The sequence below is a fragment of the Sinocyclocheilus grahami genome, unplaced genomic scaffold, assembly GCF_001515645.1.
Source record: "Sinocyclocheilus grahami isolate Dianchi unplaced genomic scaffold, SAMN03320097.WGS_v1.1 scaffold1702.1, whole genome shotgun sequence".
Lineage (NCBI taxonomy): Eukaryota > Metazoa > Chordata > Actinopteri > Cypriniformes > Cyprinidae > Sinocyclocheilus > Sinocyclocheilus grahami.
In genome coordinates, this window is record NW_015506881.1 from 9,025 (window position 1) to 21,081 (window position 12,057).

General features: G+C 34.7%; 2 protein-coding genes across 2 annotated transcripts in view; both read left to right on the top strand.

Annotated features, from left to right (window-relative positions):
- Positions 1-2,048: 2,048 nt before the first annotated feature.
- On the top strand, positions 2,049-8,029 carry cfbl (complement factor b, like). Its single transcript, XM_016258535.1, has 18 exons — positions 2,049-2,118; positions 2,739-2,927; positions 3,017-3,202; positions 3,382-3,555; positions 3,651-3,746; positions 3,849-3,988; positions 4,217-4,364; positions 4,526-4,657; positions 4,812-4,907; positions 5,030-5,167; positions 5,330-5,436; positions 5,579-5,711; positions 5,799-5,937; positions 6,039-6,118; positions 6,809-6,909; positions 7,094-7,223; positions 7,386-7,435; positions 7,593-8,029. The coding sequence occupies exons 1-18, from the start codon at positions 2,058-2,060 to the stop codon at positions 7,761-7,763; spliced, it is 2,271 nt and encodes a 756-aa protein (XP_016114021.1). The 5' UTR covers positions 2,049-2,057; the 3' UTR covers positions 7,764-8,029.
- Positions 8,030-8,754: 725 nt separating this feature from the next.
- Positions 8,755-12,057, top strand: part of bbs1 (Bardet-Biedl syndrome 1) — an 11,853-nt gene continuing 8,550 nt past the window's right edge. Inside the window, exons 1-3 of the mRNA XM_016258536.1 lie at positions 8,755-8,911; positions 9,204-9,280; positions 9,380-9,414. Coding sequence (XP_016114022.1) covers positions 8,880-8,911; positions 9,204-9,280; positions 9,380-9,414 — 144 coding nt within the window. The 5' untranslated portion in view covers positions 8,755-8,879. The remainder of the gene's footprint in view (positions 8,912-9,203; positions 9,281-9,379; positions 9,415-12,057) is intronic.

Consider the following 12,057-nt stretch of genomic DNA (forward strand, 5'->3'; position numbering starts at 1 on the left):
AAGACTGGAATCTCCCTTTTTGGTAGGACACGAGGATTGGCTTGCTGTTGAACGAGGTAGATTGTTAATTACTCTTGCCTGGTGGAAGAACACGTGTTGCATGATGAATTCCCAAGTTATCATGTTGCATTTGAGCAGAATAATGGAAATTAGACTGTTCAGATGTATGAAATATTTAAGGAAGTAAATCCTCAATTAGTCACATATCCACGACGAAATCCAGCGTCCACGGAACGAATCCGTACTGGATTGAAGAATCCGCATTCAGTGAAGCCTCCATTTCAAAGAAGTCGCGTCCACATGCAACAAACAGGCCATTGGAAGCAAGTTTTCTATGCTCACAACTTAGTGAAGCTCAGTTTTTGACTTATGTAGCGGCTTCCACTAAGACACTAGTATTGGTAATAGGAGCGAGCAAGTAAAAATAAGTCCATGCAAAACCGAAGTAAAATGCAACAGTGTCCTTCTTTATTGTGCTCCAATGAATAAACATTGCTTCCAATTAGCTTCCCGTGGTGTCATTTTGTCTAGTTCATAGGATACAAAAGTCCATACCTTGTAGACACAGCATACAGTCCAACTTGGTTCAAACACATAATCCAATAATTTGGCATGATGAAACACGATCCAAACCCGTCCAAAACGGTCAAAAACTGTATGCTTCCCTACTACCAATACAGACCTGTTGTCTCATTAACCAATTGCCCTAATATACTATTTCCAGTGCGCCACCCAATGGACAAACACATAATTGCATTAAAATGGCTCATACAGTTGATGAAACCTACACTTCCCATAAAGTAAGTCAGTAAGCAAGCTGATTGTTACAGTGAAATATACTTATAGAAGATAAGGAAGAAACCTTGTAAGAAACCATGACTCTGCAGGGGAAGCCCATTCTCCACATATTTAAAATTACTGATGAACTTTAAGTTACCTATATTAGATTTAATGGGACACATTTTTGGAAGAAAAAATTATGAATTTTACAGTCTTGTCTCATGGACACCTTGATTAGCTAGCAAGCCAATAGACTGGTATATGATTCTGTGAAAGCTGTGCATCTAATTGAAAATAAAGAAAATATTAAAATGATGCACAATTTGACAAAAAGTATATGCAGGGAAAATGGCATAATTCCTTAAACCATAAAATGGAGTGGGTTTGTATGAGAAGAATAGGAACAAAACAAGACCTGTTACACAAGTACCTGTTACACAAGTGCCTGTTACCCATTACAAAATTAGCTATGTACTGTTCCCATTCAATTTGATACTTATAAATATCACAAATATGTCACAAATTTAGAAACTGAAACAGCTCTTTTTTTTCTTTTTTTTTCGATAAATGCTACAATTTTCAGCAAATTGTTTATGATTTCAGCAAAGGGGGTTTTGCAAGATTTCATCATAGTGGTTTTGGTGGTGCACCATTTATTTCTTAATGCAACAATTACCAAAACTGAATCAATATATTTCTGGCAGCAACAAAAAAAAAAAGGACTGTATAAAAATAACATATCAAAAGCCACAATATTAACACTGAATAATGCATATTAATATTTATTTTAAATAAGTCAAATTTTGACAATTTTCTCTTATTAGATGTTGACCTTTTTATCTTATACATGCGATAGTAACAGTGGAGATCCTGATGCAATGTTACTTTGTTAATTTAATTAGTCCAAATTTATGTCAAACACCCCAAAGCCCATTTCTTTGATCTTTTTAAAATCTTTTTACAAATTTTCTACATTTATTTTTCCATTTCCTTTACCTCATTTCATCCATTGTCAATGTCTGTCAAACATCCTCCTGCATACTGAATTACATTTCAGAATAAAATAAAGAATTTCTCAGACCCAGTTTTAAGATAATTTTAAGATCAATCATGTTAATAGTCCATGCATGAAGAAATTCAAGTGAGTTTTACCTTGACAAATTATTTGACAGATTAGCGCATGTCTATAGTCACTTCCTCTTGTTTACCTTGCTCTATAAATATGTGGCCTTCCTCAGTTGTTGATTCATTTGCTGTGTGAACCTGACAAGAACATCATGGAGTGTGAACCATGGCTGAATCTATTCCTGCTCGCAATACTGTGTCCTCTCATAACCGGTATGTCTTCTGGATTTGGCTTTAACCAGAAATATAAATAGAAACTTCTGTTTTGCTTTTTAACTGAAATACTGATTTGAGGGAACTTTAAACCCATAAATGCATTAAATTATTAATTCATTTTCATTTTACAAGAGCAGTATTTCACATTTAATAGTCTGTAGTCATATAGCCCAAAGCAATAGTCCAACATTAGTCTGTGGACAATTTATTGTGGTGTTTAAACACTATGTACCTGTACAGTCTGAAGTTTCAAGCATCATGTTTCTTTTATAGCGTAGCATTGTTGAATTTGTAGCACGATTAATTTGATAAATAAAAATAGCTGTACATTTAATGGCATTGATAAAGAACCTTTAATATCTACGGAATCTTTCCATTGTACAGTTGGCTCTTCATAGTGGAAAAAAGTTCTTTAGACTATTAAAATGTTCTTCACACTAAGACATTTTTTTTTCTTTTGAGAACTGTTCACTGAAAGATTCTTTCAACCCAGAAAGGTTCTTCTATGACCTTGTAAAAAACCCTTTTGGACCCTTTTAAGAGTTTACATTTTGTGTTCTTTACAGTGCACTCTCGCAACACCATTTTTTCATCTGGTCCTCTGATATTTCTTGTAGGTGCACCATCCTCTATTTCATGCCCTGAAGAGAATTTCAGAATTAGTGGAGGGAGTTCGGCTTTCTCAAATGATGGGAGCATTGTAAGATACAGCTGTTCAGAAGGCTATTACCCAACCGTTAGAATCCGTCGCTGTATCAAGGGAAGATGGAACCCGTTGCCCCAAAAAAAAAAACCAGAGTGCAAGAGTAAGCAAAACATTATCAGACAAATAAGATCATTCTTAATAACTGAAAACACAGGCTACTCACACACACACAAAAATCCTTTATCTCAGAAATCACATGTCCTGATCCTCGCAGTTTTGAAAATGGAGATGTGTATCCATATCAGAGGCAGTATTATGTGAACGACACAACCCACTACTCATGCAATTCTGGCTATGATTTCCGTGGCTCGGGGACTCGTGTTTGCCAGGCGAATGGGAAATGGAGTGGAGGCACACCAGTCTGTGGAAGAAACTGTGAGTGGAAAGTCTCTCTATGCATAGTGCAATAAAAAAGTCAATTTCCTGGTTCATGAATACTCTCCAGAATAAATAAACTATTTCAGAGCTTTTAAAAGAATAAGCAAAGATTGAGTCACAATTCGCTTTTCATAATTTCTCATTCAATTTCATTGTCTGTTCCTCTTTTCAAACAGCTGATAACTGTCCTGATCCTGGGGTTCCTGCTGGATGTACAAGAGAAGGCCACAGGTTTAATATAGATGACAAAGTCATGTACCGCTGTGAAAATAAATGGACTCTGATTGGTTCCAAAGAGCGAGTCTGTCAGGAGAATGGCCAGTGGTCAGGAACAGAGCCACAATGTTACGGTAAACCTTTTATCTTCCTTGTTCGAAGTACAATGCACTAATTGCACTTGAAGTACATATTCAGCTTTGCTAATGGTGTTGTTGTGTAAATACAGCTGATTTCACATATGACAGCCCAGAGGAAGCATCAGAGGGTTTCAGCAGTTCTCTAAAGTCAAATCTAGCGGTTTCTCAACAACATGAAGGAACAGGTAGTCTTTTGCAACTCATTCTACCTTCTTCCTGTGCAAGACAGCATTTAGTCTTTGGTTACCACTAAGTTTTTATATAAAACCGGTTCTCTGTGTCTTCAGTTTCAGATCAGTATGGAAAGAAAATACAAGTGACTAAAGGGGGGAAACTCGATATCTACATTGCTCTGGATGTATCTGACAGCATAGACGAAGAGGACTTCAAAAAGGCAAAAGGTGTAATTAAAACACTTATAGAAAAGGTATATGAAATAGTATGTTAATAACACACTCACACCCTTTCAACTGACTGAACCCTTTTAGCTATATTCTTTAGCTAGCTATTCGTTGATATTTCTGCCTAATTATGTCTCATTACTAGCACACTATTAGTGCCCCTTCGGAATCTCTTCTCTTAATGTAATGTTTTATATTCCTAATGAAACTACATAAAACGAATGAAAATTTGACCCTATGTTCATTACCGACAGATCAGTTATTACGAGGTCTCCCCAAATTATGAGATCCTGATTTTTGCCACAGACGTTACACGGATAGTCTCCATGAGGGACTTCAAGAGTGGGCAAAAAAATAATCTGTTAGAAATTCTTAAAAGACTGGAGGATTATGAATATGAAAGTAAGTGTTTTGTTTAGATCTGATTTAAATCAGATTTAAAGGTCATTCATACAGCACAAATTGAAATGTGTTTGTTTGGTGTTGTTCAGCCTGAGAGTAAAATGTCTGATAACATGTCTTTATGGACATATTTTAATATTTCGTTGTTTTGTGACTAACAGGTAAAGGTGATCGATCAGGAACTAATATCGCCATGGCCTATAAGAGCATTTTAGAAAGTATGCAAATAGAGCAGCTGAGCAATAAAGAGGACTTCAAGCAGACCCAACATATTGTCATCATGTTCACTGATGGTATTAGTGATACCACTGTTTATTGCAATATTAATTTGAAAAAAAAAATTATAATAATAATATTTATACTTGGTGGTTAGCACTGTATCTGTTCAAGTGCCTTTTGTTCTTGATGTAAAAAAAAAGAAGATCACTTTTATTATTCGTTCTTTAGGACAGGCCAACATGGGTGGAAATCCAAGACCATGGGTGGACCAGATCAAAGATATTGTAAAACAAAATACTCCTGCAGAGGAGGAGGAAAAACTTGGTGAGGAAAGACATGAATGATCTTTGACATTAAGCAAATCTTCAAATACAGCTCAATTGCATTTAATAACTCAGTTCTTTGTTTTTTCTTTAATTATTGGTGATACCTTTTTTTTTGTACAGACCTGTATGTGTTTGGGATGGGAGATGATGTGAATGCTGAGGACATTAATGATTTGAAGACTGACAGAGGAAATGATAAGTTTTTCTTCAAGCTTCAGAACTTGGATGATTTGCAGAAGACATTTGATGAAATGATTGGTAATTCATTATGCCTGCTTCCCATTTAGAAACATGTACTTTGTTTAGGCTGGGTAAAAATATAATTTTAAGGTAATTATTGTCCTCCACATCCATTGCAAAGCACAGTCAATATATCCAATATATAAGTTTCTCCTGTTCTCCTTGCCTACCCTTGATCAGATGAGGGCACCAGTGTAGCATTATGTGGACTTTACAGAGATTATGATGATGGCACTGAATCCCACAAACGTCATCAATACCCCTGGTTGGCAAAGATCAGTGTGACTGTGGGTATCTCTATATCTTAGTCTTATTTCTTGTTAAAAACTGTACAAATAAATGGCTTAGCATCACCATGCTAGTTCTTTGAACATTTTATGTTAAAAATTTCAACTTTTTGAATTAGTCCTTTCTCTGATGTTTTTGCAGCGCAACAATGGAAAAATTTCAAATTGCGTGGGGTCATTAGTCACCTCAAGCTTTATCCTGACAGCGGCTCACTGCTTCAGGTTTGAGGACACACCTGAGAGAATAACTGTTGATTTGGGTTCAGATATTAAAGGTAATATCACGTGATTTAGAATATGGCCCTTTTTTTTACATGTAATGGTGTAAATCTCATCAGTGGTGTTTCCTTTTCTCTTCTAAGGAATAAAAGTGAAAGATTACATACCTCATCCTCGCTATGATGTTGCAGCAAAACAGAAAATGGGAATATCTGAATATTATGAATTCGACGTGGCTCTTATTCAGTTGAAGGAACCTGTAATTATGAAGCTCAGTCTTCGGTGAGGAACACAGCTCCTCAACATGACGTGCATTGTTTCATGCTACTAAAAAGTGTTAAAATAGTGTATTGAATTACGGCATATTGTGTATGTCTCTACAGGCCAATCTGCATCCCCTGCACCAAGGAAACAAGTGGAGCTCTGAAACTTTCAGATAGAGAAGGAACATGCAGAAAACATCGTGAGTTACAAACAGATATGTCTGTTAGAAATATTGCATGTGTATTAGTTCCATGTATAAATATAGGGTGAGATGACCCATCCACTATAATTTTTTCTTTTGACCATAGACAGCACAAAATCTCATCTCAGAAATTTTGATAAATAACTATGCTCTTCTTAATATTGTCATTTCATCTGAATATCAACATTTGTGAGATTTAGTCAGTTGAAACAGTTTGGAGGTTAACAGTTCCAGGTTGCTGAAAAATATTGATCTATGACATTACATTATGTTATTATTTTTTTTGTGTTTATTTGTTCATGAAGGATTTGTGGACACGTAAAAAGGATAGTTTTTATTTTCAAGTAAAAAAATTTCATATGTGAAATCATTCAATTTAATTTCGTGGTGTTGCTATTATGACAAATCTTCAAATAAACACGGGCAATTACATATGTAAATATTCATATGCCTGTAAATAAATTATAGAATAAATTGACCTTTCAGGTCTCTTTTACTGGGTTTCTGCTTTATCTGTTATCAGTTATTCAATTATTCAACTAAATTGTCAAAATACAATTTTAAATAGAACAGTTGATTTAATATTTTACATTAATGAGTGGCAGTACAAAATATGTATATTATTTACGTCTAAAGACTTGCATTGCTAAAATGCAATATTTATTTTATTTAACTGTGTTTTTACAGAGGAAGAGCTAATGAGTGCAGAAACGGTGAAAGCTTCTTTTATGTCTGTGGTGGGAAATAGCATTGAAAAGAAACAAATCACAATCAAGCAGGGAAAATGGGTAATGATGGAAACGGTCTTGTTCTCTTTATATTTTTATTCATTTGTGGTTTCATTAAGTTTTTACAGTTTTTAATGGAACTCAAAAGAGCAATTAACTTAGAAAAAAAGCTTAATTAAATGCATGCTTTGCTCAACAGTTTTGAATTTCTTTTGTCTAAAACTGAAATGTCCCTTTTCTTCAGCGAGATGCTTGTGTTGAAGATGCCAAAAAAGCTGATGGAATTACTGCGATAAATGCTAAAGATATTGTTACAGATAATTTTCTGTGCAGCGGTGGTATTGAACCTACTGTAGATGATGTTGCCTGCAAAGGTCAGTTGGATTTTTGCAAGAGGACATAATATTTAGTAGTAATCTACCATATAAGATGCAATTAAAATCACCATAAAATGTCATATCTTTAGTATCCTTATCCTTAAGAAATTGAATTTGCTACAAGATCTAAACTCATAATGTTGTGCATATCATCAACAGGTGACTCCGGAGGGGCCACTTTTGTGGTTCCAGGTAATCGACAAGTCCAGGTGAGTTTTTTAATCATTTCTCATGTTTGATGATTCCTTTTAGCAGCACACTGAGCTATTTCAAATCATGCATCACTTTTCAGAAGACTAAATTGTTGTTATTCATGTCTAATTTGAGAGATGTTTGTTTTAATAATATCTGAATAATCTTGGACAGGTTGGTATCGTAAGCTGGGGAGTGAAGGACCTGTGCAAGGACACCCGGACGCCTAAATCTGATTCACACACCAGAGATTACCATACAAGTCTGTTCAGTGCAGAAGTACGTGAATTCCTTAAACGCTACCTAGAAGATGAGAAACTGGGAACCCCTCTTATGTTCCTGTGAACATTGTGTTTAACAGTTTTCTATTTGCCTGCTCAGAAACATGGTGCACATCTCTCAGTTAACTCAAAATGTCTTTTCCTGCTTTGGAATTTGTAAGAAATGTGACACAATAAAAGCATTGTGAAATAATAAAAATAGATTTTTTTTTATTAATGTATGTTTTTAATCATTTTAAGAATAAAATTTTTTTATCCAGTGCATGTAATCAAATGTGGTTAATTAACATATTCAATGTAATAAATCACGAACAGCACTTTTCATGAGTGGGGGACAAAATAAAGCTTGAAACTTAATTTCATTGTTTTGCACAATAATAATATGGTTATACACAAACATATAATAAGATTTTTTTTATGTTTTTGAAAGAAGTCTAGTCCTTTATTTGATCAAAACATACAGTAAAACAGTGAAATATTATTACAATAAAAATTACGTTTTTTACTTGAATATATTTTTACAAATTTAATTTGTTCCAGTGATGCAAAGCTGAATTTTCAGCATCATTAGCCTACTCCAGTGTTCAGTGTCACATGATTCTTCAGAAATCATTGTAATATGCTAATTTGGTGCTTAATTATTCAATTATTATTGGTGTTAGTTCTTATTATTGTCAGTGTTGACAATAATAATGAGGAAAACATGCTTAATGTGGAAACTATGCTTTGATGAATAAAGTTCAAGGAACACAGCATTTATTTAAAACAGAAATAATCTGTAACACTAAATGCTGAATAAAAGTAGGCCTATTTTTTTGTTCTTACTTCCAATTTTACCCGAAACTTTTGAAGCAGCACAACTGTTTTCAAGAAATGTTTCTTGAGCACCCATTCAGAATATTAGAATGATTCCCGAAGCAAATATAATGTTATTTTTAAAAACACGTTCACTGCAGTTGACAACCATAATAGTCTGAAAACACGGAACTATTCGTTAAGATGAACTATTCCTGGCGGAAGCGGTTCGATGTAGCGCTCTTGAAGCTCTCTCGCTGGAGTGGTTGCCATAGGAACGAGGAAAGCCGATCTAAGGATTACAGCAGACAGTCAAAGTCCAAGCAGCTTGATTATCACAGCCTAAAATCATTAATAAAGAGCATTTGAAAATATCAAAACCGTCATGTCCTCTGTTTCCCAGGAGCTGAAAGACACGTGAGTAGTTATATGCTGATTTATGAGGCTTTCTCTCGAAAATATCGCGTTAAATAACGATTGGCGTTAGCATAGAATTTCCTTACAATGTGATAATTGATAAGTCAATCATTTTGTAATAGCAGTAGAGCTTATGTTTTGACACAACTACTCTTATTTGCCCAAATATGGCGGCACAGCAACACAACAGAGTTTGTGTTTTCAAACCCAGTGCATAGAAATGAATTCATATGCAGAGATGAGTTTTAAGGAGGTCTGTTTGAAGTAGCAAGTCTTTCCTGTGCTCTTGTAGTTCAGTCGCCAGCTCCAAATGGCTTGATGCTCACTATGACCCAGTCGCCAATCTATACACCTTTTCCTCTTGCATTGGTGAGTCACTGTTGCATGAACATGCACGTTCACTTACATGTCTGCGGTTGAACCTGCAACCACCAGTCTCACCAGCTCATACTCTGTTCATTTCCACAGCTCTTTCAGATTTGCACGGAGATGGTGAGAATAAGGTGAGATGGTGTGTTTGTGTGCCATTGTAAGCAACCCCCCCCCCGGATTCTCCTTGTGCCCCCCCAAAAATGTCCAGCCAAAAACATAAAATAAAATAAATAAAAAAATAAGCATTAAACACTTATTATTTGTAAAATCTAAATAAGGATCAGTCACTTTGTTCAAAGGAAAAATTGACAATTATGCACATAATGACATTTGAACTCATAGCCACAAAATCTTATTATAAATAATAATAAAAAGCTAACTGTAACATCCAAGCAGAAAACACAACAGTGCATTTCTGTTCAGTGATGTATAAAATTGCCTTTATTACAATCACAATCACCTGTAAGCCTACTTAGTAGATTCTCCTTGTGCCCCCCCAAAAATGTCCAGCCAAAAACATAAAATAAAATAAATAAAAAATAAGCATTAAACACTTATTATTTGTAAAATCTAAATAAGGATCAGTCACTTTGTTCAAAGGAAAAATTGACAATTATGCACATAATGACATTTGAACTCATAGCCACAAAATCTTATTATAAATAATAATAAAAAGCTAACTGTAACATCCAAGCAGAAAACACAACAGTGCATTTCTGTTCAGTGATGTATAAAATTGCCTTCATTACAATCACAATCACCTGTAAGCCTACTTAGTATATCCTATTTTAAATAAGCGGTATACTGAATTTGTTTTTGTGGGAGTGTGTGTCTTCCTTCATTAGCCTTCATTGGCATGAACGGCTCGATTAGTTCCTGTATCAAATGAAGGCCCGCCTTCTGAAATACGAAATGTGCTGTGATTGGTTAGCTGGGCCAGTGTGTGCTGTGATTGGTTAGCTGGGCCAGTGTGTGCTGTGATTGGTTAGCTGGGCCAGTGTGTGCTGTGATTGGTTAGCTGGGCCAGTGTGTGCTGTGATTGGTTAGCTGGGCCAGTGTGTGCTGTGATTGGTTAGCTGGGCCAGTGTGTGCTGTGATTGGTTAGCTGGGCCAGTGTGTGCTGTGATTGGTTAGCTGGGTCAGTGTGTGCTGTGATTGGCTTCACTTGGCGCCTGGTCGGGAAATGTCACGCCCCTTACCACCGCCTGCGAGCTTCAGTGTAAATATTGAGTCAATATCAAATCAATTTGAGCGTGATTTAAACTTGGATGATTGTAACCACTCTAAGCTAATCTGCTTGTTAAGTACAAAATTTTAATAAACATACCGAAATTTGGGCTTTTTTTATGATTGTCTTCATCCATATAGCTAAGCCACATTAAGTGTTTTATTTAAGCTAACGGTTTTCTATGAGGGAGATGGCAATGCTTAATGTGAAACTTTAACCGTTGCACTCATTCTGGGCTATTGTTTGTCTGTAAATAGGCTATTTATAAATAAGCTGTGCTGCACCTGCAGGACTTGCACGTTCATGTCTGTCAACGAACATTTCCATCAGTAATTTCATTTACAAATTATATATAATTAATAATTATATATACGGTTAGTCGACGCAGCAAAATGAAGTCGAGGGTTTAAAAAAAAAAATCGAATAGTCGAATAAAATCGACGAATCGTGACAGCCCTAAATATTATATTATAATATTATATATGCAGTATTATACAAAAAAACTATGTATTGTATTTATAAATGAGGACATTCATAAATGTCGTGTAATGGAGGTTTTCATAGCTTTGATAAGTGAAAGTGAAAAGTGAGGTGACATACTCGGAATTAGTGCTCTGCCTTTATCCCATCCAAATTGCACACACACACCGTGAACACACACCCGGAGCAGTGGGTGTGATTCGCTTTATTCGCTTAATATTGTCTACACACATATTTAACATTTCTGCACTCACACAGACACAAAATGCAAGACTGAAAATTGAGTAGCCTAAATAAAAGTAAACTATGAATATATTACCCTAGAAAGTGCTGCCCTACCACAATTTCTGATTGCCCCCCCAGTCCAGCGAGCCTAGTACCGGGCCTGATTGTAAGTGCGCTTAATTGAATGTGCACTTGTAGTGTACTTCAAACCTTGAAAGTATATTAAAAATTCTCTTGCAGATAATATAAATAAAAGCCCATTTAAAGAGAGTATACTTCCATGATTATTTCCTGTAGGACTTGTTTTTTTTTAAAGTGCGTTAGTAATATCAAATTAAAAAGTATTTTAAATCATTGTTTAAATAATCTTTTGTCCTGCTTTAAAGAAGTGCACTTATTTTGATGTGTAGACTAACATAGTAAAGCACATGTAAAATATGCAATATAATGGTAGTTTGTTATTTCATATTACATTTAAAGATAATACATACAAAATGTACTGAATTGCAACTTCATCTTAACAAATGTGTAATTAGTTTATTTAAAAATATTAAAATACATAAGTATATTAAAAAAATCTACTTGCAGATAATGTTAATGAAGTGTACTTAAATACAAAATAATTAAGATATAATTAATAATTATTTTTAATTGACTAAATTGCTGCTAAAAAGTATATTTTAGTTACTATATAATTAAAATATAATATTAAATACAAATTATTTAAAGTTTTAATATTTTAAATTGACTAAATTGCTGCTAAAAAGTATATTTTAGTTACCATAAATGCTTGTCTGTACATTGAACAGTTGAACCATATGCCAAAGACAATATAAGTAAT